This window comes from Lutjanus erythropterus, chromosome 2 (assembly GCF_056507025.1).
Source record: "Lutjanus erythropterus isolate fLutEry1 chromosome 2, fLutEry1.hap2, whole genome shotgun sequence".
NCBI classification, from domain to species: domain Eukaryota; kingdom Metazoa; phylum Chordata; class Actinopteri; order Lutjaniformes; family Lutjanidae; genus Lutjanus; species Lutjanus erythropterus.
In genome coordinates, this window is record NC_139318.1 from 31,533,726 (window position 1) to 31,561,509 (window position 27,784).

General features: G+C 37.6%; 1 protein-coding gene across 2 annotated transcripts; it reads right to left on the bottom strand.

The window, feature by feature from the left end:
• Positions 1 to 288: 288 nt before the first annotated feature.
• Positions 289 to 22,384, bottom strand: soat2 (sterol O-acyltransferase 2). 2 transcript variants are annotated; one of them, XM_084737177.1, is made up of 17 exons: positions 22,171 to 22,384; positions 17,559 to 17,698; positions 16,643 to 16,701; positions 16,258 to 16,397; positions 16,103 to 16,156; positions 15,193 to 15,300; positions 13,770 to 14,052; positions 10,343 to 10,418; positions 9,405 to 9,489; positions 8,250 to 8,295; positions 7,814 to 7,943; positions 7,257 to 7,354; positions 4,926 to 5,024; positions 4,573 to 4,708; positions 2,946 to 3,091; positions 774 to 868; positions 289 to 738 (listed from the first exon to the last, which is right to left on the bottom strand). In XM_084737177.1, the coding sequence occupies exons 2-16, from the start codon at positions 17,635 to 17,637 to the stop codon at positions 821 to 823; spliced, it is 1,587 nt and encodes a 528-aa protein (XP_084593303.1). In that variant the 5' UTR covers positions 17,638 to 17,698; positions 22,171 to 22,384; the 3' UTR covers positions 289 to 738; positions 774 to 820. The 2 variants fall into 2 exon arrangements, with proteins under 2 accessions (XP_084593303.1, XP_084593295.1); XM_084737169.1 differs by having other exon boundaries at positions 289 to 868; positions 22,171 to 22,382.
• Positions 22,385 to 27,784: the final 5,400 nt, after the last annotated feature.

The following is a 27,784-nucleotide window of genomic DNA, read 5'->3' on the forward strand; positions in this document are numbered from 1 at the left end:
TCTGTTGTCAAGCTGGCCTTATAACATTTAATGACATCTTTATGACAAGTCCAAATGTGTCACTATAGTCGAGGTAAAAAAATATTCATATGACGGCCAATGTCAGAACCAAACACATATGACATATGGTTTTATGTAATGTTAGAACATAGAGCTAAACCATTTCTTTAAGTTTGATCATGTCAGCTTGTCATAACAAAGACATTGACAGGTTATGTTGTCTTGGTTAATGTCAAGCTGTCACAACAAATACATTATTGGCTTGATCAATGTCAGCTTGTCATGACAGGTTATGTCTTCTTGGTTAATGTCAAGTCAATGTCCAGTTTTCATAACAGAGACATTTTTGTTCTGCTTAATATCAGGCTGTCATAGTAAAGATATTGACAGGTTATGCTGTCGTTGTGAACATCAAGTCGTCATAACAGAGACATTATTGGTTTGATTAATGTCAAGTTGTCATAACAAAGACATCTCAACAATGTCAACTTTGCATTAAAAATCACATAACTGACCAAATGATACTTGATGACAACAGTCATAAATATTCATCAAGACTCCTTCATGTTGATGACAGGTGTCATGACATGGTTATGACAGTGTAATAACAGTCTTATGCACACACCTTCGAATAAAGTGTTACCAAAACAGTCACAGCTTGACACAAAGAAATCTTTACACACTAAAAACAGAAAACCTAATATATTTACACTTCAAGTTGTCTTTCCTCGCTCTCTCCTGAGTTCATGTTCAGTCCATTTTGATTTTCAGACCTTCATCCTTTCATCATTTATCCCTCCAGCTCAGGAGAAAGGCTGCTTCATCTGCAGGACCATGATCGAGGTGTCACCAGCTCCAGAAAACTATTCTGTTGAGAGAGAGCGGAAGAATACGTTTAAATATTCATACAGCGCTCCTCCTCCTCCTCCTTCTAGTAACATTATCTGTAATCCTTTTATACATTTTATCTGTATGATTTAACGTCCACTCATTATCACATAATAATCTCATTTTACGGATGTCACGTCTATTTTTAGACAACGGTTATCTGTGTTAAGCCATTGTGTGTGTGAACGATGCTGCTGGCTTTAGAGGATGCCTTAGCCTGGGATACACAGAGATGCAGTAGTTTATAGTAGAATAAGTATGTTAAGTACATCTGCGCCCATCTGTCGTGCAAATCCCTCACATCTGTGACTTTTATCAAACGCTTGGGGTTGGACTGGGGCTTTTTTAAGGGTTAAATACATGTCAGATTTTTCTAAATGTCCGTTACTCAACACACAGCTCTCCTATGTGGGCTTGTCTGTGTTATTTCTTTAAAAACAAGTGTTTGCACTTTATGTGTGTGCGGCGACAAATATTCATACAGTGTGTTTGGTGACAGATGCTCATGAATGACTGGAGATAAGAACAGACGACAAAGCCTGGACGATGAAACGGTGAAAGGAGTTAAGTCGGATTCATCTGGTTACTGGCGTCTGTGTGACGTCCAACATCAAAGTACCAGTTGTGTAATATACTTGTATGATATATGTAGATCATCTGGTCCAGGGGTTCACAAACTTTTTCATGTCAAGGACGCCCACAAGAGATTGACATTAGACCACAGACCATCAGTTTGAGAGGATTTTGTCTTTAGGAATCTCCTCTAAGTATTTCTTCTATTTTTGGTTTGAAGGAAATAATCCTAAAAGTCAAATATGGTCATAAACAAAGATGTACAGCATGTCTCCACTTGCTTCCAATGAAGCCGAAAGCCAAGACATCATAGGAGCAAATACAACACAAGCAAGGATCTAGTCAGGAGAGGACATGAGTAAGTGCCATGAAGCAAAGTTCAAGTATGATAGGACGTAGGTGCCTACAGACAGGCAGCACCAGTGGCAAAGTGCATAGTGTGCATAAAATGTGTTTCTTTTTTAAAAAAAAATTTAATATATATATCAAGTGCAAAGGTGTTCACAAAGGAGCTGGGTTCTTCAGTCTTCTTTTAAAGACTGAGAGGGACTCACAAACTGGAAGAGTCTAGCCTGCGACTTTGGGCCCTGTTGGCATCTTTTATTGGCAGAGTCATCTGGACAGTGGGGTGACGTCCTGTTTTTGACCAATTGAAAACCAGATATGCTTTAAATCTCCTTTCATGCAGCTTTCAGACACCTAATCATTGTTATCATTATTTTATTTAATTAGAATCAATGAATCTTCAATTCTTGAACAACTTGAAACCCCCCGTTTTTAAGCGTGTTCTTGATGTTTTTTAATACTTTGTTCATCTTCTTGATCCTTCCTTTTTTTTGTCCCTCTTGCTCTATTTATGCAACTCTGAAATGTTATTTGCATTATGTTTGTCAGTGAAGCTTACTTATTTTACTTCTTTCTTCAATATAATTTTAAAAAAAGCTGCAATATTCTATTTCTGCTTTTGCTGGGGACCCCCTACAAGGACCCCTGTTGGTTCCCGGACCCCAGTTTGAAAACCACTGGACTAGTTATAATATTATTTATTTGTATTTCATGTTTATTCACCTGCTGACCTCAACTACGTGGGTCCAAAACTGGGCTCAAAGTACTTTCCAATGACGTCACTGTGGTGTTGTGCACTGCAAACAAACCACTGTTTCTTTTAAAATCAATCACACATGCAGTCGCATGTAGATCTATTTAAAGGACACATTCCTGATGTTGTTTCAGGCATGTAGCTTCTCACTGAGATGAATCACAGTACAGTGGGATAGTTGTTTAAGCCTTCAAACATCATAATGAATCTCACAGTGTAATTAAAAATGTCTGCATATCTGTCTGTCAGGTTTTAATATGAATAGTAAAAAAAAAATACAAGAAATAGAAACTGTTTATTTATATTAAGTCAATGAGAAAAGATTACTTCATTCCACTTTTAGCCTTTCCAGTATTATCAGTACACATGTGGGTGGAGTACATACCCCATTCCGAGGACACTGTATCTGGGCGTACCACTCCTGGCTGTACAGACACACCTGGACGCCCTGACCGATGAAGAGACACGTCCACATGATGACGTTGAACACTGGGCTCTGTCGCTTGTCATTCATTGTAAAGTTGAACACCACTAGGAGAGGATGAGATGAACAAATGATGATTTTATTTGTGAAAGCCGGTTTGTAGTTAAACATTGACAGTTTATTTGCGTTACTGAAATGTGGGACGTCTAGTAAGAACAGAGACAAAGAGTAAGTGCAAGAAAATGGAGCGTTTTGTCTGATGACAACTTACTGAGTCCCAGAGGAAAAGGACATAATGGACAAGTGTACAGCAGAAGTGGCAGAAGTACACATATCCATTACTCAGTTAGAAGTACAGATACATGAGTAAGAAAAGACTCTGGAGAACATTTCTACAAGCTGTTTCTGTGTAAAGCAGACTCCACAGTTGGTCCCTCTGTCTTTCCATCTTATTCCGTCTTGTTACGTCGTCTCCATTTTGTAACATTGTTTCTGTCTTGTTATGTCATTTTTTATTTTCATCTTGCTGTATTGTTTTGTTGTTTTTGTCTCATTATATCTTGCTACGTTTTGTTAAATTGTTTTCATCTTGTTGTCTTTTATGTTTTGTTACTCTCTTTTAATGAGAAAGCAAAGTAACAAAATGTCATTTAGATCTTGTTACTTTGTTTTTGTCTTACATTGTCTTATAACATCTTTTTTGACTTGTTATGTCTTTTACGTTGTTTTTGTCTTGTTACATCTTGTGTTTTGTTACATTGTTTTCACCTTGTTATATTGTTTTTGCCCTGTTACATCTTTTTTGTGGTTTTAATATTATTATATCTTTTTTGTAGGTTTCGTCTTATGTCTTTGACATGTTTTTCATCATTATGTTTTTGTTTTGTCGTCTTGTTATGTCTTTTTCATCATGCTGTCTTTTACTGTGTTTTTGCCTTGTTATGTCGTGTTCTTATAATGTCTTTTACATTGTTTTAATCTCATTGTGTCTATTATGCCTGATGTGGACTGATGGACACACACAGTTATTGTCTTTTTTCGTGTGTTCGAGTTGATGTTAGGAAGGCAGTGTGCAATGACGCGAAATGAAAATAAGAAATTCCCCTCAAATGCATTAAAACTAAAGTAACGAGCCTGTTTTGAAAATGTACAGAGTAGAAAGTACAGATGTTGTGCTAACATTTAGGGAGTAAAAGTAAAAAGTTGTCTGAAAAATAAATACTTCAGTAAAGTACGGATATCTGAAAAATTTATTTAAGAACAGTAACAAAGTATTTGTACTTAGTTACTTTCCACCTTTGGTGTGCAGTCTGTAAATATAATGAGTCATCCTCTGAAAACAGCTGCTGTGTGTGATTTTAACTTTGAAGGCTTGAAGACACAGTCCAGACTATAGAGGGGACATTTACATATTTTTAACAAGCTATGGACAGACAGCTACGCAGACAGTGTTTTAACATTTCACAACGGTAATGAGGTACTTCATTATTTGAAAGGCAAATCCCAGCAACAGGTCAGAGCACCTGCTACCAATACATTCTGTTTATATTAGTGTGAAGACTGTCAAGATAACGAGTGTAACCCTCACCTCCAAAGACGGCAAAGAGGCAGAACATGACAGGGTAGAAGAAGCCGAAGCCCATGGACAAGGCGTACTCGTGGACGACAGCGGAGACGATGAACACGGAGAGCATGGCAGCTGTTCGGAATTTCCTGCCCGACAGCTGCAGGGATCAGAGAAACAACAGAGAGGGTTTGGGTCAAAGTTCAGAGGTCAGGCCGGTTCACGGAGGAATTTGTGTCACTAGAATTACAGGACGAGTCGTAAAGTGCTACAAACACGTCATCATGTGACATGTACCAACTGGGAGATTAAATTACTGTTTTGTTTTAATGTAATTTTATGTTTTTTTCTTTTTGCTGTATTGGCACTCTGCTCACCCAGAGGAAGTCTCTGTATCCGTAGTAGTAGAGCCAGTCATGAACCACCACGTTCCAGGTGCGGTAATAGTTGGTGAAAGATGTCGAGTTCCACCAGTCCTAGAAAATCAGTACAGGGTAGTAAAATTAGTATGTGGATCAAAACAAAAACAGCAAGATCACTTTGATTTACATCATACTGGTGTGAGCCAAATCCCTCTTATCTTGCTACCTGTAGAGGTGAAGTGGTTGTACTCAAAGTTAGCGGTATAGTGAAGGAGTTAATATCATCGAAGGAAAATCTTTCACAATTTGAAAGAAGTACTAAAATTGGCAAAAATACTCCTTATGAAAAGGGTTTTGATAAAACCCTTTAACCACGCCATACTGTTCCAAGATGGCTGCATTTTCTGGCCCAGAAATACTATTTTGGGGTCAAAATTGTATACACATTTACATTATTAACAAAGATAAATCAGCCCATTCATAAAACTCCCAAAACATTTCATTTGCACAACACTGACAAAAGACATGAGAACTGAAGGATTTTTTTTTGCCTCATAGTCTGTTGTATATTTACTTTGTAATGCAAAGGAAGAAGTACAAAGATTTCAGCCAGTGGCTTCCTCACTGTGACTCATTTACTTGTCACAGTCCAGCCTCTTTTAAACACATGAGATGTATCTGGTGCACAAAATTAGATCAATGAAATGCTAGAACAGAGATAAGGAACGCAGAGCAGATTTCAAGGACATTGTGTGGCCTCACTATCATCACAAACAAAAAGAACATCAAAAGACTACTTCTGACTTTGACTGCAGACCAAACTGAACGTTGCTAGTTGACATTGTTTCTTTGAAGGAGCAGCTCAACATTTTTTGAAAATAGGCTTCTTTGCTTTCTTTATTAAAATAATGTTACTCTACAAGCATTGCAGGAAAAAAAAAAACAAAAAAAAAACTTTACCATTTAACTTTACCATACAAGGGATGCTAATAATTAATGATCAATTAATCATTAAGAATTTAACTGATTAAAAATGTATTGTTCAAAAATCATTGAAATGGCAGTAATTGCACCTCATTTGACATTGTTTTGTCTGTGGGCGTTTTTTAAATGACGAAACTTAAACTTAAAATGAGAAAACAAATTAAAATGAGAGAAAATTAGAGAAACATGCTTTGTATCTTGTTAATAATTAATGATTAATGGATTTTTAGTATTATCAACTATCAGTTAAAGAAAATATACAAAATTTGCAACCCTACAGTATTCATTCCCAGAGACTGGGTCGTGACCCACAGGTTGGGTCACAGCAGATTTTATTTAGGTTGCCAAATAAACAAAAGGCTATGGAGATTTGGAGATTTATTTGTGCAGTAAACTGATGAGAAGAAAACACAAGAGCCTGTTAATTCTGCCTGAATGCTCTTATTTTGTTTCATTAATGAAGTTGTCTAAATGTTCTATATTGTTTTCCTGATGAGAGTGAATAAAAACAATGGGATGACCAGTTAATTCAGCCTAAATACATTCATCTCTTTACATTTCTAAATTAAATATAATATATAATATATATAATATATACTAAATATAATCAACACGTCATCTTGTCAGGTACATATGTAAAATAAGGTGATGTGGAAATGGCAGTAGAAATGTTCCCAAGACTTACTGATAAAACGGGTTGTGAATTTGGTCCCAGTGGTTTGTCTGGTTTGTTTGGAGTTAAACCGGTAAGCTAAAAAACCTTTCTGGTGTTCGTGCAAGGTCAGCTCAGGTGTGTGAATTCTCACTGGACTGAACATTTTTACCTCCAGTATCTTGTTAAAAATACATCCATGGTTTACACAAATAAACATCACACTTCAGTGTGATACAATCAATAAAGCTCTTCCTCACATCACCTTCAAGTTAGAATTAGTCCTCTACATCTCTATTTTTATACCTAAATTAATCTGCCCATTTGAATTTAATCACACCTTCACTTGCAGGAACACATCAGTCAAAGCAGCGAGTCACAAGAGCACAGGGCAAGTGGCCAACAGCCTAAAGGACTGTAACTATAACTATAAAAAATGTAGTTTTAAAAATTGTTCTAACTCAAGAGAATGGTGGAGAAGAAACAATATTTTTTAAGTTATAGTTCTTGGTCTGGACGGCCTTTAAGCCCTGATTTTGAATCCTGTTCCTGAGTGAACTGTGTCGACAGAATAAAATGGCTGGAAAAGTTAAACTGTAGTGGGACCATCAGGCCACTTAGTTGTAATCTCACTTGTCATTAAATCAAATGTTTTCCCATCTGGAAAAGCAGAAAATAATGCCACACTGAATCAGCCATATACCACACACCTTGTAAAACATTCTGTCAGCGAAACGCAGCAGCTCCCCGAAGAGGTTGAGCCAGCAGTGCAAGAAGGCGAAGAAACACAGCAGAAGGAGCATTACACCTGAACACAGACAGACAGACAGACAGACAGAACGAGAGAGACAGACAGGGGGGTTTATGAGGAACACTTTCATTCTGGGCATTGCTCCCAGCTCTCTCATAAGAATTGTAACTCGACACTGATGCTTTTATATCAGCACTTACTGAAAAAGCGATTCACTTAAGGAGAGCAATAAACACAGCGGTCTTTGATACCTGTATCTGATTGTATAATAGCATCTTTAATCTTATCACAGACATAAAAACACTAGAGACTCATTTCCTCTATTACCATATTAAGAGGTATATTAACTTAGTGCTGACTCACACAGAAGAGAGATAATAGAGGTTAGTAGCAGAAGTGATCTAACAGATGAACTTAAATTTGTTTGTTTTACACATGAATTCCTCCTTATATTGCCTGAAAAATGTTCCAGTAAACAAGCCAGTACATGTCTGTGGAGAGCAGAACGTACAGTACCTGGTAATATTGAGTTGAACACAGCCAGAACCATCGTTCGTTTACTAAAAGGCTGGTTGCCCTCCGGTCTGAAGAGGGGCACGCAGAGGCGGACCATGATGAAGTAGGCGTAAAACAGGCATCCCAAGCACTGCAAAATGAGTGATAAATGTCAAAAAGTTACAGTGGGACACTGGGAAAAGGAAATACCATAGAGAGCATACTTGGGAATCAGAACTAGAAAACTGGAAATAGTGGTGTGATCTAAGGTGTTGAAAATTAAAGCTCCTGCAGTTTATGATTGCTTTACTGCTTTGCTTTGCTGTATCATATCACACAATACATGAGTGCAACTTTTAGGGTGATGCTTTCTAGGCCAGACACCCTACAAAGGCCTTCTATTACATAATCTGATTTAACAGTGTAAGAGTGAAAATGAAAATTTACATTATCTTACCATACCACATGTGACGCCAACATACTTCCACCTTATGTGGGAATTCCTGCAAAGAACAGACGGGGTGTGTTACTACTGCTACTGCTTTCCTTTCAGTTTGATGAAGGTTTTTTTTTGACACAAATGGACAAATGGACTCATGGCAAACTTTTTGATTTGTCACAGTTGGAAAAGCACAGGTTGTTAAGACGGGTTTCAGTGTAACACCATCACAGGGATTCGCCTGCAGCTAGAAGGCGGAAAGCAGCACTTGTCCACATAACACAACCAGTTTTACCAGCAGATTTAGCGACTTAACAGACTTTTAGCAACTTTACTTCCAAAAAGCCAGCAGTGACAAATTTAGTGACTTTTTCCGCAAACAGTGTAGAGGAACAAATGTCACAAATGTCTAAACGCCACTGCATTCCCAATAGTGTGAAGTCTGGTACCTCAGTTCATTTTTGATTTCAAAGCGGCAGACCAAATTGCCTCTGGATGCAATTAGATAGACCTAGAATAAATCAGAGCAACAAAACGTGGGATGCAGCGCTGAATGACACACACAGTTGGGCTGGTGCTTAGTCCATTTCCAAGCAAGAATAAATGGCTGTTGACAAATTTGCTTAAAATCTAGCTGAACAGTATACTAAAATATGTTTCTGGAGTCATTTTATTCATGTTTAATCAGCACTTCCTAGTTTGACAGTTTGATCTGAGATTCATCAGCCTGGTTCAACGCTCTTAAAACATGTGATGTATGATGTATGAATCTGGACTGGTAAGGGTTCCTCTGTCAGTCATTTTATCAAACCAGACTCATAATAAAGGAGAAATATGTAATATATTTACTGTAATAAACCAAAAGATGACCATGATATGTCATCAGAGATCAAGGAAACATGCCAAGTTGAAATAATGTCTGACATAAATGCTGATGCTGCTACCCCTCCTTTTAAATTTCTATTCCAGTTCCAGGTATTAGTCTGGTTCCCAGGCAAGCAAAATGCTACTACTTTGCTTAAAATTCCAGTATTTCGTTGTTTATGGCACAAAGTCAATATGACGTCTATTCTGTTTGATGTTAGTTGCACTAATTTTACTACCAACCCAAATAAACCTATTAAGGAATGAAGCCTAAGTGGACAGGCTCCAGGTCAGAGGGACATGTCTTACCGAGGATATGATTCCCTGTAGATGAGTGTTGGGCAGAAGAGGAAATACAGATAGCTGGAAAATGTTGGGAATCTGGGACTTCCTCCTGAAAAGAAAGACAGTTCAGTAAGTGTGACCATCAGGTTGGAGATGTCCAGTTTTTTAGCCCTAAAATCTGGCAGTGAAATAGATTATAGCAGTCACAAGTTGCCTCTAATGATTTTTTCTTAAAAAAGGGTTTCGGTTCAGCAATAAGCTTCTCAATTAATTTTTCTTGTTTCATTGTGGGACATAATATGAGCCATTAACAGTCCAACTGCTTAAGCGTTACTGTGCCTTATTGTGGGGACCTGCAAACAAATGGCTGTCTTTAAAATTAGACGACAGTGAGTTTATCACAAAATCGTTAAACCATTATGTCCAATTGTCTGCCTGTAAGCCTCTAATTTCTTTTGCTGAATTATTAGCTATCAAACTGAAACTTTTTATTAATACTAATGATGTTTAAAAATGGTAAAACAGTGCTATTTAGTGAAAATGCATTTAACAGAATCATAAATCTGTGTTTAACAAGGAACTTATTTTCAATCTGGCATGTTATGGATATTTTCTGCAATGTAATTTTTTATCCCTTTATTCAGGACTACAGTTTTCTCCTCGGGATATTTTACTGCAGTGAGTAAGTATTCATGTCGTTTTCTTTGAGTTTATTGTCAAAGGAGAGACATTCTTCACCACTAACAGACTTTAGCAAGAAGATCCTGTGGGGATGCACATACTTGAGCTTATTTATTGTACGTGGGTGTATTAATTTAACCTGATTTTAACTTCAGCATGAATCATTAGGTGGGAACCTCCTCTTTTAGTCATTTTTCTCAGCTGTCTGGGAGTGTCACTGTGAGTAATTGTACTGCCTGAGGAGTAAATACACCTGACATCAATACAATACAGTACAGTACCTTCCTTTGGTGTATTCTTCATAATAACAGGAGCGGTCTCTCTTATGAACGAGTAGCTCTTCATCAGGAATCGAATCTGAGGAAAATTGAAACAGATATTATGTGAAGTGAAGCACAGTTTATCAATAATAACAGCGTCTGCATTGCCTGTCTTTATTGCATGAATCGATCATTTCTAAGTCCTGTCTCTTTTTGCTCTGTTTGGTCTCTCAGTTAACTTTTCTTTTCTGTTTCCTGTCCTTAGATATACTGCGTGTATAACAACATGTCAGCCAGTCCCCTCTGTAGATATAAACGTCTATCATAAAGGTAGTACAATGATTTTTACTTTCAGGTGGAGTATACAATAATGAAAACATACTGAATATTATATTGTATTTCTGCCATATTCTGCCAATGGATTTCCTTAAATCTTACTTTTATGATATCACGATAACATATGTAACCATTTTCAAATGGATAAAAGACAAGCCGAAGACACAGCACAGGCTTATCTAAGTATGGGAAAAAGGTAAAGATAACTTTGACTGAAGTTACAAAAGAGGCAAGACTTAGGAAGGGTTGATTGAGAAGATATCTGAAGTGAACAACTGTCATCTTTGTGGCCTCACGTTGCTGAGTTTGTACACACTGACACACTGATATATTATTTAGTTATTTGTTCACTTCTGCTGTAATAAATCAAAAAGAAATACAACAAAAGGGAACTGTGCAGCACATCAGGGCAGACACGAGCACAGTCAGAGAACTGGTTTGTCACTTTAGTCCATCATAAACCACATTTCAGACATGATGCATCATCAATCTGCATACGGCAGGGGACCACTTTCTCTTTCTGGGCAATTTAGTAAATGAAACACATTTAATTATGCATGAAAAATCAATGTAGCACAGTTTATAAATGGCGTGGGTAGTATTAGAATTACAAAAAGACTGATTGGACAGAGGTTAGATGAGGATCAGGACCCAGTTTCCCAAAAGCATCTAGGCAGTGGGATTATCTCACTCCATCGAATGGAGCTAAAATGATCTCAGCACTAAGATGGTTTTGGGAGACCAGTGGGAGGCCGGTGTAATAAAGAGGATGAGAACGTATTACAGTATGCATCCATGACGTTAGAACATTGGCTACATTGAGATCTACTGTCTCAGTTGGTGCCCTTCCAGCTGGAAGTGTCCCATCTCCAGCCAGCAAGGCTTTTCTTATCACAGTGTTCCTGCTGATGGCAATGAAGGGCCGCATTTATAATGTGGATCACAAATAATGTACAATCTACAGCGCAGGCTGTTTCCAGCACAGGTTCCTAATAAGAATTTTTATGCTTGTGATCAATTTTGTGGGATTTTTATGTTCATGTTACAATAAAACACTTTAATTATTCTGCAGGAGTTGTTCGAATAAGAGAGACGCTGATTGAAACCATAAAAACTGACTTGCTGCTTATGTGAAGCACTCATGTCAGCTGTTTGCTGACTGATTTTTAATGCATGGTGCATTAATAAGTCAGTGCTTGGCTCACAACTTCTACTTTAACCAGATTTTTTTTACACAGGTATCTGTACTTGTACTTGAGTTAAGAATGTGTGTACTTTTACACACCTTTACAGTCTCTTGGGTCTCACTTTTACTCTTCTGATTTTAATGTTTACTCTGCCTGCTGCCACAACTCCCCCGAATAGTAAGTATTGTTGTCTTGCTGACCTATAATCATCAATAGTGTTAACAGCGTTCTCTGATTCTGTACCATTAAATATGAAAGGGGGGGTTAGTTTTACCAGAAGGTAAAAGTGGGGCTTTATTCAGAGCAGCAACAGCTGCAGAAGTAACAGTAAACAACAGTATGCATGACTTGGTTCAAAGGGTTTGCTACATCAAGCATGTACAATAAATAATGCCCTGTCCTAGTATTTGTTTGAGACGCCTAAAAGACATATCACAAAAGCAAATAATACCGTATGATCAAGTGTTGTTGCTGAGACATTCAATGCGTTGTCTTCAATGTGTTGTCTTCAATGTATAACTGTTTGTAAAGACTGACATAAACAGAGCAATTTAGCTTTAACCTCAGTCTTTCAGCGCATATTCATGACACTTGTACACGTCTTCTATTCTGTTTTAAAGAGGCACTGAGTGTGTGCTTATCCAGGCAAAAGTATTCAGGTGCAAGACAAAACATAACACTGCAGGGAACAATGTCTGCACACTGTTAGGCTCCAAATAAATAGTTTAATCCTCCTTTTTAAGACAACATTTCAATCAACAAGATCTTCCTGAGGCAAGACGAACCTGTGGAAGAATTAAAAATTTATTTGGAACAGTGTGCAACCATTTCTCCTTTGGCCCCTGCAGTGTTTTTTTTTCTTCTTCTTCTGTTCACTGATGTGATGCTACACACACAGGTAACTGAGAGTCGGCTCACCTGTACACAGCTCTTGTGTTTAGTGTGAATTAGACATAGTGGATTTTTTTAGGCAAAGACCAATATCAATGCTTGAGACTAAACAAAAAACATAGTGACTATCTCACACGATACTTCAGCAATAAAGAGTTTATTCACTGTTTATAAGAGGCTATGGATGAATTGGTTGATAGCAAAGCTTTCTCGTGGAAGATCAGGGTTTGAGGCCAACCCTGAGAAACTACAAGTTGACAGCAGTGTGAACATACATGCCATTGGTACCTATTATTTACAGTTTTTTATTATTTTATTTACCGTTTTCAGTTGTGGTTTTGTTGTGGTTTGGTTAGGTTTAGACAACAAAAGTAGTTGATTAGGTTCAGGCGGCAAAACTACTTGGTTAAGTTTAGGCAATAAAACTACGTAATTAGGTTTGGGGAAAGATCATGGTTTGATTCTGCCATGCGGGTGTAAATAGTGTCATTGGCTATTTACAGCCACTATGCTAGGCCTTATACACCTAGGTGAAAATAGCCACACTGGTTATCCCACACAAGGTGCAAATATTCACACTGGCTATTCCAACCTGGGTGTAAATAGTATTTGCCTAGAGGGATAGGATCTTTTCAATTTGATAATAAATATATAGCTTCAACAGGACATTTTATAGCAGAAAAACAAACTTTTCAGTGCTCTTTGATGTCCAAATATAATGGTGACATGGTTTCTAAATTATGTCATTTTTAGAATCTCCATACAACATGTTCTTATCACAGTCAGCTTACATAAATCCCAATAGGCTACACCTGATAAGACAAATTGCCTGATAATATCAGCCATGCTGATGTATCGAGTGAGATTCTGATGCATTTTAACTCAGTACGTCTTGAGGCAGTCCAAAACTTTTGCACCCTCCTCTCAATAAATGTGACAGAGGAAAGTGCTGGAGTCACATCATACTTGATATTCACCAAGCCTTTGTACTTGCTCACTCAGCAGAAGGATTTATTCCTTAAACACACACTCACCTGCTCCAGTATGACAATGAACCGTGAGGCTGGTGGCAGCTGATAGTGTACGACCACGTGGATGGGGAACTGTCCCAGTACGTAGGTCTGCACCGCACACATAGCCAGGCCTGTGCCGAGAGACAGCCCCAACTTGGAGGGGAAGCTGTGGTACAAAGACCCCCAAAACACCAGGGTGTAGTAGGGAACAAGCAGGGTGTAGGTAAACATCACAGCCCAGGCCCAGGTGACGGTCCCCAGCTTCCCAAAGGCATAGAACAGCAGGTCAAACTCCAAAACCAGTCTGAGAATGCAATAAAAAAACCACATTATCATCATCACATAAAGACAATGGACGACTTATTATTTTTATTATTAACCCTTTAACAGACACAACAAGAAATACTATTTCATCCCTCTTTATTGGTAAAATTGTGTTCCTGATTCCATGTTTAACAAGTTTCCAGTTTTATTTTTCTCAGATGACCCAAACTGGAGGCACACACTTTTTTTTTTTTACAGATATCATACAGATAGATGTCAGATGAATTGTCATGTTTCTGACATTCAACAAAAATAGAATCATTAGGGGGTCTGGATCCTGAAATCTAATAGTGGAATTAATTGGCATCAGAAACTTGAGTTTTTATTTTTATTCATTTATTTATTTGATGTATTTAATTTTATTTTTTTCAATTTAGTTGTGAAAAAGGTCAACCATCCTGTTAAAGGGGTAAGAGGCTGATATTAGTTTAAGACATAACTGTAAAAATACAAAATTATGTTGAAATTATGACATTTAGGTACACTTTATTTTTCACTGTGGTCTGTTTTAGCATTAAACAGGGTTTTGAATCACCATTTTAATGACATAAAAGCACGACTGGCTTAACAAATGGCAGGCAAAGTTAAATGCATTGAATATTTTCCCATTACTTTCTCCCATCTGAACAGACCCCTCTGGCAATACTAATAATAGATTTAAAAGACCCACTCATTGCTGCAATGTCAAAGGATTTGTTTAATTCAACACAGCCACTTACAAGTGCGATATTATTTTTTATTTTGCCAATTTACCCACATTACAATCAATGTTAACTGAGGCTGGATGTATTGACTAATTTGCACACAGTGAACACAACTGCCTGCTGGCACTTTCCTCCAGTGAGAAGCAGAAGAATTAAACTCACAACCCTGCGCCTGCAAACAGCAACCAAATCATTATGGAGCTGCCCAAAGCAGCAGCAGCAGAAATACTCAGAGGGATTGATTGCTCTATCTTTCTGCTGCCAGATGAGCAGAGAGGCAGGCTGAGAAGGAGGGAGCGACACAATAAGGAGAAAAAATGAGATAAGAAGAGAGTAAGAAGTGGTTTAAAGGCTCCGGGGTAATTGAGGGTCATGGGGTTTGAGACGACACACACAAACACACATGTCGCACTGACCTTCCCTGGTCGATGTAGTCGACAGCCAGCGTGCTCAGACAGAAGATGAGGAGGACGGCCACGAACATGTGGTAGATGGTCCTGATGTGGCTGATCTCAAACAATTCACTGATGAAGAGGAAGAAATACAGAAAACATATCTTCATGTTGTTTTCATGAGCATATCTGTTGTGCTGTAGACACATTTATTAATGGGTTTATTAATCTGCAATACACACAAACATCATCTGAATAGCCTCTATTTGTATATATGGTTGCATGTTTGTCATGTTTACAGTACACAGACTCAGTCTCTGTAGTCTCTGTACATGGAAGAAAATGGTGGTTCTATTTTCAGATTTGTTGGGGTGGTCAACTTTCTATATAACACTGCTGCTGTACAGAAGAACCTAAGCACCTGTGTGGTTCTTAGAGGTTCTGTACTGGTACTTCAGCTTAGTCTAGTTTATTTGGGGAAACAATAAAAAAAACTACATTAAAATATAGTGCATTTCTTGAGGATAACACATTATAGTTAAGTTTAATCACCGTTCAAAATTCATCCTCTACCCAACTTGTAACCATAGCAACATTAAAGAGCACAGCTGTCAAAGCTTACACCCCAACCAACTGGAGGCGATGCAAATGAGAGAGCGAGGTAGTGAACAGCTGATTGCTTCAGTTTTCCTAAATGAGGATATCCGAACCTGCTCCGTACATCAGCGTACAGGCTGAGCATCGCGTCACTTGTTTGAAAAATCATCTCAGTTTCATCAAAGTTTCATTCACCTCCAATCTATTTTATCTGCATAAATCTGGTTAAATCATGCTACAAAGTTTATTTACTAAACATACTATAAAAAAAGAAGAAAACAATTGTCTGACTCATCAACAGTGATAATAATTTTTAGTTGCAGTCTTTCATACTTACTCCAAGACTGAGGGCCTGGCCATAAAAACTTTGCCATCATCCTTTCTCTGAGATCTAAAAGACAGTTAATGAGAGGATGAATATGTCTCCCAGATCAATAAAGAATAACATGTGTGCTAGTGAAAGTTGCCTCCTCCTCCTCCTCCTGACCTGACCTGGTTGTGGGTATTTTTGTTGTCTTTCCATTAACTGGTGGCTGGATTTGGGTGAAAGGCTGCACAGACTCGATCAGAGCGTTATCCAGTAAATCACCGAGTTGATCCTGGACCTGCTCCAGGACTTTCGACTTCACCTTCTACAGGAGGACACACAGAGGGAAATATTTCTTTAAGCTTTCCCAATCCATCCTGCACTCACAGTACAGAACAAGTTGCATCCTGTATCTTGCACACTTTTAAAAATCCCTTCACGCTGTATTCTGTTTCCTCTGCACAGCCTCAGCTTCTGTATTTCCTCTTTCTGATAGAGTAAGACTGAGGAGGAACAGCATCATTAAGGGACTGAAGTTAAGATAAAGGCTGTAGTGAGGTTATGACTTACCTGTGCATGTCTCTGCCACTGTCTTAGATTGTCCTCTTGTACATTATTATGGCCTCCAGCTGCAGAGAGAGGAACATAAATTACATAAGAATGTGAAGCTGTGCAATAGTACAAAGGAAGAATGTCAAGTGATAACTGGGAATCCCACACTTTGCCCACACATATCTCTGCAATAATCCTGCAAATGCTAGAGAAGCAAAATTGATTTCATTTTAGTTTAATGTGCTTCATAACATCCAGAATTAGGCCACGGCCATCCCAGGTATTGAATACAGTTATTCTGTGAAAGGTAAAATATCTATATTTAAAACCCAATCAAGAATTAATCTGAACTCAGGTTTCCTAAAAAAAAAAAAAAAAAGACATTCCAAGACATTTCTTTTGGAAAAAATACTTGCTACAAAGCAGAACAATAGAATCTGAAAAAAATTGTTCTAGTGAAGAGTGGGTCTATATAAGAGTGTAAATTCACTCTGTCATGTCATGGATATTTAAGTTTCTAATTATATTGGTCCTGAAAATGTACTTTTTTAATACTGAAGGGATTCTTTTAATTTCATTTATTTTTCTCTCTATTTTTTTATTGAAGTTTCTTCTGTTTTGTCCAATTGTCTTTATATATTGTTGTAAGTACTATGTGTACTATTTGTCTATATTCATTCAATAAAAAAAGAAATGATAAGTCCTCAAAGCTGTTAAAAAGTATGTAATTTTTCATTATGTAAAGTAAATGCTCTTGTTTTTGTTAGTATCACCTTTTCAAATAAATACAGCTGAAATCTATTTTCTCTTTGTTACCAATTTTCCAAAAAATATGTCAGAAAAGACAACAAAATATACTCCCAGCAAAGCAACACAGTAGAACACAAACTAACGGGTTTTCTATAAATGGATTGGAGCATATTATTGACCATACCGTGACTTGAGATCTCATCTGACTGAAGGGCCTTGACGTTTCGGTGACACACTCCGTTAGGTGGTTCCACAGTCGTCATGGTTACCACTGGACCACACCACAACACTCAGAGCTATCTGCAGGGAATCACGTGGACAACCCTGTGTCAAAGTTGTAGGTTAGTCTCACACACAGTCTTGCTTCCCTGAGGATAAATGATGGTAATTAAAAACTAATGTGATATCATTTGGCATCACACTGTGATGTGTGACTGATTCGTGCTGCCTGGTTTGTGTTTGCTCAGTCTAGCCTGGCTGTTTGTTGGTTGAATAAAGATGGGAGAACCAGAGTTCCTGGCTTTAATCAAAGGTCCATATTGGATCACACACAAAGCAGGAATATGTCGTCACCTCGCCTGGGAGCTTGCCAGAGAGCACGGTGACCGGGTGCCCCACTTTATGTGACACTTTTATCCCTTTCCCATGCCCCACATATTGATTGGCTCTAATTTTCAAAAGTCAAACCAGGACAAATCTTAAAAAAAAAAAACTCTTCCAGTGGCTGTGAAGAAAGCAAGAAAGGCTGTCATCACAGGGCTGTTTCTGGTGCCAATCAAACTGTGCATGCATGGGTCAAGTGCAGGTAACCTGCCACCATTTTTGCTGCCCTACACCCAGCGGGGAAAATCGCAAGTCACCACAAAGTCACAAGCTCTGCAGATTTAGGTGAAATATGATGAAACTACCACAAAGGAAAATGCGGCTACAGCTACAGAGGACAAAGCATAGAGATGTGACATTCTAAGGGGCAGAATAGATAAGTTTATTTTTTAGTGTCAATATTTTAGGCTACTTGGATCTGATTCTATGCTGCACACGGGAAGAGTCTGTGTTCAGCAGAGCAGAGTAAAAGGAGTTGGTTACTTCTCTGAGAGGTTGGAGGTGTGCATCCTGTCACCTGCAGCGCCTCATCTAACAGCTAACTGTGGCTACTCCTGTCTATTCCATCACTCTCTGCAATATTTCAAACTGATCAAACAAAATTACCGCTGTCTTGTTTTGTAGACACCTTTTTGATCGACAAGAGCAGTAAGTGCAAAGCTCACTGACAAACATATTGCATTTCCTTTGACTACTTCACAATAACTTGTGTTTCACCCGTTAAATGCTTTTAATGTGAAGTTGCAGCTGCACAAAATGTTTGGTTTACATTAGCAGCAATCTGGGAACCTGTTTGTTGTTGGATCAGTTTTTGTCTAATCCAGTGGTCAGCAACCTTTTTGGCAGAAATAGAAAAAACAAAATCTGTATGTAATCTGTATCTGCTGCAACTTTTATTTTTTTTGGATTTGGCATCCATAGCTAGCCTAGGATGAATTAAGAGTAGCCACTGGTAAAATTTAGAGGAAAATGCACTGAGCTGTAGACATGTGATGTGACGCACACTTTAGTCAACAAAATATTAAAACTTTCTTTATATTCCATGTATGTCTGCACATACATGCATACATTTTACAGCTGGAAACGTAAGAATCACTGTAGACCTATACATGGTACATGGAATGTGATACGTGAAAATTAAAATGTTAACAAAAAAGAAACACTTTTCATTTCCATTCATTTTTTTGCCAAAGCCACAGGGAGCCACTGGAGAGGGTCACATGTGGCTTTAGAGCTGCAGGTTGTAGAGCCGTGGTCTAGTCTGACTCACTAAATGTACTCTGTGAGTATAAGCCTGCCATTGGACACTTGTTTCACTGACTGCATTTTCAACGTCACCAGGGGAAAAAACAACCAGATATCTGTTTATAGATATTACATTAGCATTAATGTTGCCACAGACAACAGGCAACTTGCAAATATATAAATATTGCAATATTTTCATTAGAGGGCTGTATCTCATTCAGCAATAGATAATAACTTGACAGACATTTATTTGAATGAAAAGCTTCAAGATTGCCACTTTAAAAAGCTGTGACATTATTGGATGGAGGTGCGACCCACTCAAAACTTTCAACCCATAGGGAGCTGTGCAGCAAAAGTTTTTACCCTACATGATTCACTGTGAATTTACCCTTTGTTGAAGTTTGGTGATTCAGACATTCAACTATAAATTGAGAGATTAAATGAGGTCACGGGCCCATTGCTGGCAGGTTGCCTCATGCCGTTAAGCATTAATATTCCTGATGGGCTCCGTCCCAAGGAGGTGAGCTTACTCGTGTGAATCCCAGACTGATGAAGTGTACAAACTCCTGGTCTGAATGCAGAAACATACAGTTCAGAAGTTTTGAACTATAGTTACCTTGAGCGCTCCGTAACAAGAGTGCTATCACCAGGCAGTGATTGTAGCTCAACCTAAACAATGTAAACATATGATAAAGCATGTCTACCCTTGTAGAAGTTCACACACTTTAGATATGGAGGGGGTGAAAGACACTGAGTGACCTCATTTTCTAATCAATGCTGTTTGATCACTCCTCAGGGAGAAATGTCAACATAGCAGATTAACTTTGCATAGATACACAGATTATACATTATGTGGCTGCGGATGATGAGACGTCAGAGAAAGAGACGGAGAAAAACATGTTTTTGAGCAGATCAACGCTTATGCAATAATTCTTTCCATGTCTGGGTTAAGTTGAGGGCAAGGGACCATGCTTCATCACTTGCTCACTTACAGCCAGCCTAATTTTCCTCTTATCTGCCCATAATGAACACCTTTATCATTTTAATAAAATCTGCAACGCTTTTGATATTTTATTCACTTGGCACCCGATTTGACTTAAATGGAAAGTGACACACCAACCTACTGTCACTGAACTCACTGAATCAGTCTTGCTGCACTTTCTTAAGTTGGAGAAAATAAAATACTAAGGCTCCGCAAATACTTTTTTCCATTGCTCTCTGTTACAGAGAAAGGAAAACATCAGAATTAGCCATGCTCACTTAATAGCGTTTTATCCCCTGCCTAATTTTTGTCCTCTTTCTTTTATACATACATACTATCTCAGTCATTCCCAGGCACTGGGTCATGACCCACAGGTGGATCACAGGGGATTTTCTTTGGCTAACCAAATAAATAAAAGAATATGGAAGAAATTCTGCAAATTTAAAACGTACAACTGCAGTGCACCTTTATAAAGCACTTGTCTCATTTTTATATTTAGGCTAAAATATCCTATATTTTTCCAGGAAAATCAAACAATAAGATGGGCTGTTAACTCAGTCTAAATTTTTTTTTTCTCATTTATATACAATTTAACATATATTTTTCGATCATGCGCATCAGAATAATATAAGGAGATGTGGAAATGGCAGTAAAAATGGTCACGTATGTTCATTTCTAACCAAATTAACTCTTCCCAAGATTTATTGACGAGGCCTAGTGTGAATTGGGTCACAAGGGTTTATCATTTTTAAAAAGTGGGTCCCCTGAAAATATTTTGGGAAACACTGTACTATCTGATAAGCTACTGCTTTTTCAATTTAATCTGTTATTTGTTTTGGATTATTGGAGGTTAGTTATTTTTTTATTGCATGTTGTTTTTTGTTGCTATGTCCTGTTTTGTAGGGTTAGGATTAGGTTTTGTATACAGTTTGTCACAGAACATTTCAAACAGTGGTGTACAGTGTGTCAAAAAGAAGCGTAAAAAGAGTTATTAAAAAAAGTTTTGATTTGTAATGGGAATTAATGAAATAATGAATCAATTCAATGTCTTAATAATTTCACCAAATTGTCTTGTCAGCAGAATTTTATTATTTCAATCAATCTCACTGGACACTGTTAGAAAAACATAACGTTACTGTCTTCACCCACAAGGTTTCAGATGTTTTTGAAGCTTAGACTTCCATCTTCACCATCAATGAGAGACATCAACTGATTAAATCACAGCTTCTCTTCAGAACAAACTAAAAACATGGTCATGATCCTTTCTAATCAGTATTCATGTGCACAAATTGTATTTTATTACTTTGTTAAAAGGTTAACAAAATGTTACATTGTTTTCTGGCTAGCTAAAGAATTAATTAGCATATTTAGGCTACTCATGATGGCAGAGACACTCTACACTAATTCCTAATTGGTAAAATTTGTAAAATTTGTTGGCCACATTAATGGAGCAACATGGCAGACTATGAGTAGACTAAACATTTGGGCAGCAGCATAGTAAGGAAAGAGGAGACTGCCTGGCAACAAGTGACAGACCAACTGGATCAACTGGAGTGAAAGAAAGGAGAGATATCATAAAACTTAACTGGATTTTATTCAAGGAATTTAGGTATTTTGCTCAATCCACCTCAAAAGGAAGTTATTTTAAAAGTTCAACCTTTTCAAGTGTAAATTTAAAGTCAACACTGGGTCACATTTTAATTAGTGTCCAGAGTTTTTTGTGCAACAGTTTATCTTAATCTCAGTTTAGAGTTAAAACCAAAGGGTTAACGGGAAGTTTAAATTTAATCTTTCTAAGCTAGTTTTAAAGTTTGGTGCAACACAAACATGTTTAAAAATAAACCCTTGCTGCTGAAACCCAGCTTGTAACTGCAGGAAATAGAGATCACAAAAGTGACAGATGTCAGATACAGATGTGTCAAGCAGACATGACATCCATGATAAATATTGTCATATGCATACTCACACAGTCCTGTAGCCTGGGGCTCAGTCTGTGGTCCACAGGGATGAGGGGCAGTGTTTCAATCGATGAATCCCACTGAGACAGAGCTGCTGCTGGAGTGTTTTTAAGCGTGTCACAGTTCTTGTGATCTCTGTCCTCTCCTTCTCTCCGCTGCTTTTTTGCACTTTGCCCCTTTTTGGCTCCTGGCCCTGCGCAAGACAGGTCCTCGGCTGTCCAATGCTTCCCCGTTCACCTCCTCTGTTGGATGTATGAGGTTACGCAGCAGAACGCAGTAGTTTGTCCTAAACTCTAATCTATTTACAGACTGCTCTTTTAAAGTATATTTATATATTGATTAGCAGTTGGCACAGCTGAAAATGTGTGTCTGTTCTCAACTGTTCAGGTCAAAGGTTGTTTACAAGTACTGAGTCAAAGGCAAAGTCAAGATTAAAAGATATAATTAAGCATTTGTTATTGCTGTTTGGCCTCATTGTGGAGAGGTTTGACACTAGATCTGATTTTTTGAAGCGGGGTTGCATGAGGTACTTACTGAAACTTAATGTACTACTGACAGTAGATGGCAGTCAACATGCCCCAGTTTGGAGAAGCAGCATGGAGGAAAACAACGTGGACAGGATCCAAGGTGAAATTTTAGCCTCATAAAAAATAATCAATATCATTATCAGTTGCACACTATATTTAGGATATTTTATCACCTTTACCTTGCCATCAGACAGCCATTTCTGATGGGAAACAGTGGTTATATAAGCCAAATATTGCTCTCAGATTCCTTTTGCAAAAACAGTCATTTTACCTTGCACAACACAGGAGTGGGTGGTCTACTGCTTATTTTGTGTTATTGTGTGACTTTGGTAAATCAAAATTAACCATTTACAACAATGTAGTCACACTATAACACAAAAAAACCAACCGATCGAGGCAGTGGCAGACCTGCATCGCTTGTGTTCTGTGAGGTAAAATTACTTCACTAATGGAGTTTGGATGGTTACAGAGTAATATTTGGCTCATATATACAGTCTCCTGTTGGAAAAGACAAGAGCAAATCTGACAGCGAGGTAAAGCAATAAAACTACTCTAAATGTAGCGTGCACTTAAACTGACTGATTTTTTTTTTTTTACATAGGCCTTTTTCAGGTGGCTAAAATACATTTTGCTGGTGACCCTGTCTACAGCAATTGATTGCTTAGTGATAGCAAGTTATTGCAAGTCAGTATACAGTATTACACACACACACTCTAATTTCTCTTAAAAGAATTGTATCTCTGTAATATTTTTTTTTTTCATATAGAAATGTTAACGTCTGTTTAATGTGCCTTTTCAACATGTTTACAGGGACAGGCCAACCTAAAATAAATTAAACAAAACATGTTTTTCCTCTACTCTGTGGTGCTATTTATCCATCTAGATTATTTTATTATCAGTAGCATTATTTTGAAGGTATCGGTTGTAGAGATTTCTCTACTCTCTTAAATATATTGGGACTTAGATGGCGCTCGGCTGGTGGAGCTGAAGGCGCCAAAAAATACATTTTAAAAATTCATCAGCAGTGTCTCTTTGCAGAAATCATGACCTGGTTACTCAAGATAATCCACAGACAGACAGACAGACATTGCTGTTGAATTTTTCAAATGCATTTTTATGCAAGTTGAGCATCATTTAGTCTCATTATAATCAAGAGAAGGCAGACGTCTCCGAAATCCATGCCTCCACAATATACATGGATAAATAAGTAAGAGGAAAGGGTAAAATTCTCACATGATTAGAGGAGCAGAGCAATAACAACACAGTGTAATATTAATATGTACACAGGATCATCTTTATTGGAAGGATTTTCATAAGATAACAGTACTGTTTCTCAGCAGCTACAGAAGAAGAAAGTACTGCATGCACTAAATCACACGCTATAAACAAACCAACCAACACACAAAAGATACAAACAAACACAGACGTTTTGCCTCTGTTTCTTTCTTCTTTTTTTTTTTTTTTTAACCACCCATATCAATCTCGTCATTGTTTTATTTCTGCATATTTAGGCTACAGTATCACATATTATTTACCTTGCCAGGATATTTTCAGATTGGTTACAATTAGACAAACAGAACAATGAGACTGAAAATAAATGCTACACTCAATCATCCAAACACTTACAGGTCAGTACAACCACAGTGCATGTCAGGAGAGTCGCTGTTTCCTTTGTGGCTTTCATTGATCAACAGCAGATTGACAAAAAAGGCCATTCACATTCAACTCATGGTGTCTATAGGGTATGCAAACACACTCGACTTCAGTGATAATGTAAAGTTTCTCTAGTTTGATGCCCTTTTCTTGCCCCGAACTGTAATCCTGCATGCGATAAAGTGCTTCTTTTTTTCTGATAAGCCTCAATATAATGGAAACAGAGGGTCTGCTGAGGAAACTCTTTAGATTACAGCTCAGTTTACAAGGTAATAATTTAGTACATACAGGGCATTAATAAAATACTTACTGGGTAAAGATATGGAACAAATATGGGATGGAGGTACAGGGGAAGAAGAGAAGATGTTAATGTATAAGGAGGTAACACTTAAGAAGGAAAATGGGGCAAACGTGCAAGTACTGCACTTAAAGGGATGGTCATCATTTATTTGTAAATTATGATATATCCACACAGTTTATTTTGGGAAATTGCGCTGTAAAAATAAATTTAGTGCAGAATACTAATATGTTGCTGGGAAACAAATCATTACACAAAGCTTGTTTGTACCTCCATGCATGACTTCAAAATTAAATACAGTAAATGAGCATTGTTGCTTGTATTACAGGCTGATAAGATGATGCTTTAATTATGTGCACACAACAGAAATATGTCTGCAGTGTGGAGGTTTTCTGAAGTGTCCAAAGTGGATAGCAAAGTTGTTATTTGCAATAATTACACAGCATCAGTCATGCAAGGAGAAGCCAAATTGCATTCCTTTAACAACACTACAAATTTGATCACCCATCTTTAGAGCTGTAATTCCAATCATTACAACAAGTTTGTGCAGAACAAAGAGAAACAGGCACTGGTGGAAAAAAAAAAGTCAGCTATAATTTTCTTATTTCTCACAGTTAATTTGTACATTTTGGACAGGACTGTGTTTTTCATCTACGTTAATAATATGTTAAATCCACCACAGGAGAGATTCGATGTTCTCTGCAATTAGGCGGAACAAATACTGAAGAACAGTGATGCAGTTATGGAATCCAATTTATGATCCACCTGACAATCAAAACTGATGTTAGAGCAGCTTCTACGTCCTGTCACATTGTCATACCAGACACAATTGTGGAGCCAAATACATATAACAAACAATTTTTAGCTTTATTGGATGGCATATACACGTATATGCACACATTTTCAGGTGTGTGCACTATGAAAATCTGTATATTAGGGGTGTCACGTTTCTCCAAATCCACAATTAAACTTGACCTTCGAATTTAAAGTAGGATTTGTCCTGTTCATAAACACGTCAGAAAGATACCAGGACGTCACATACCAATGTTTTGGGATGGCAAAGCATCCCGAGCACAGCAAAAATGAGTAAAATAATAAAATTCAGATAGAGGGCAGAGTCTTTGCAGAACAGCCACCACCACCCACTCCTAGCTGGTCATAAGTAATAATTAAACAGGATTATGTTTATGAGTCTATACACTGTTGTTAAAGAAAATGTTGCTTGTTATACCTTTAAGACACGTTTCAATTAGATTTTTCAATTTAAGCGTAGTTATCTAACATTTACATTAATTAAAAAAGTACTTAGAGTGTAACTTCTTTCCTTGTGTCGACCCAGTAAGTATTTCATTAGTAGCATTTATGTATAAAATATTTACAGTGTAATTTGCAGGCTGTAATCTCAAGTGTTATTGGTCTGTTTTGTTGAAAAGATCACAGAAAGTACACACACACACACACACACACACACACACACACACACACACACACACACACACACACACACACACACAGTCCCTCCACTGTCACCCTTGACTCTTTCATCCTGACTGGCAGATCAGGAGTTCAACAGAGAGAGCTTGATGGAGCGACTGTCACTGTGTGTATACAGCCAATCAACTTATCAGCTCAGACTGCACCCAGATGATACTGGATCAGTAATACATCTGTATTCTGGGGTCATAGGTCAAACACCTCATTGGCTGATGACACAGTATATCTGAGTGCGTGTCAGCAGGATAAGACAAGGCTTTATCAGCTGTTGATAACCTACAGTAACCCTTGTTTTACGTCTCTGTCAGAGCTTGCAGGATGCAGACTCTTGCAGAGCAGGAGCCTCTTTACAGGACTACGCTCGCTCACTACAATCAGGGCTTTGGTTTCAGTCTGAGGTGGTTCATAATGACCCGTAGGATTAGCCGTCTCTTAAACAAATTCATACTGTAACGACAGCTGCACATGTACATGTCATTTAATGACAAAACAGTGTCTGAAGTCCAAAGTGCTCTGCAGCATCAGAAACAATGTCAACATCAAAATAAACGCTTCACATTCAACAACTGGTATGAATTAAGAATAAATAGCAAATAAATAACAGTTAAAATAGAGCAAATTATAATAATATATATTTCTTTTTTTTTTTTTAAAGTAGACCTAGCAGTATAAAAATAGTTGCTACTCAATTCTTTTTTTTTTCCACTCTGCCATGCTTTTGGTTGCCATGACAATGACTGAATATCTCACAGACGATCCCTGACAGGCAGCTTTTGTAGGGATGATTTACAGCTTTAAAGTCTCTCTACTACGACACAGTCATTTTTTTTTCAGAATCGTGTGTTTTAAACTTCTTTCATGGTTCAGATGAAGTTGCTGTTCAGACCAGTTAAAACCAGTGCAGCGTACTGAAAGTCAGACATGCGGCAGCTGACGGTAACCACTGAATATCTGAGCGCTTTATTTTAAACTGTTCTCTAACCAACTTACTCATTAAGCACAATGGTTCTTCCTGCTCTTGGTGAGATAGAGCCACTGCCAACTTATGTCTATTAGAGCCATCTGAAGTTTTAAAATTTAAAAGGTTTTTAAGAAAAGTGTTATCTAAAACTTTCTAGACGCAGCTACTACATATGGATATATGGGTTATCTGGTTTATTACTCCCACTAATCTAACTAGAGGAAAAATTATGTAATATGGAATCTAAGTATCTGAAATATATCCTCCAAGGGTACCAAAATACAAAACTGTTATGTCAGTAAGAGTCTTGAGGAGTTAAATATGTACTGTATATATAAACTTAATTTTCCTTTGTTTATTTTGAGTAAAAAAGATCAAATGTGAGAAATCCTCTTATGTCTAAATTAAGGCTCGGCCAGGTTTCAACTACTGCAGGCGTACATATGTGTATTTTAGTTTGGTGTGTGTTGGTCTAACTACGTGGCAACAGTAGTCTACATGTGACAAAATATTATGTGTTACTATGACTACTGAGACTGTTTCTAAAAATTCATATAATTAGTCTGAATCTTTCAGTTGGGATTGAAACGGCCAAATGTGTCAAAACTCAATTTAAAGGAGAAGCGCTGATATTCTATATTTTTCCTGTTGTGAATAAATTCTATGAAAAAACAAAAACCAACAATGAA

Bases quoted from the DNA above. Each gene is read 5' to 3' on its own strand.
- soat2 (XM_084737177.1), bottom strand. From the start codon at position 17,637: ATGACGACTGTGGAACCACCTAACGGAGTGTGTCACCGAAACGTCAAG. The intron at 10,419-13,769 runs GTGAGTGTGTGT...AATTTTCCTCAG, and splicing joins TCATTGTCATACTGGAGCAG to ATTCGATTCCTGATGAAGAG. The intron at 3,092-4,572 runs GTGAGGGTTACA...ATCCTCTCCTAG, and splicing joins CCTCTTTGCCGTCTTTGGAG to TGGTGTTCAACTTTACAATG.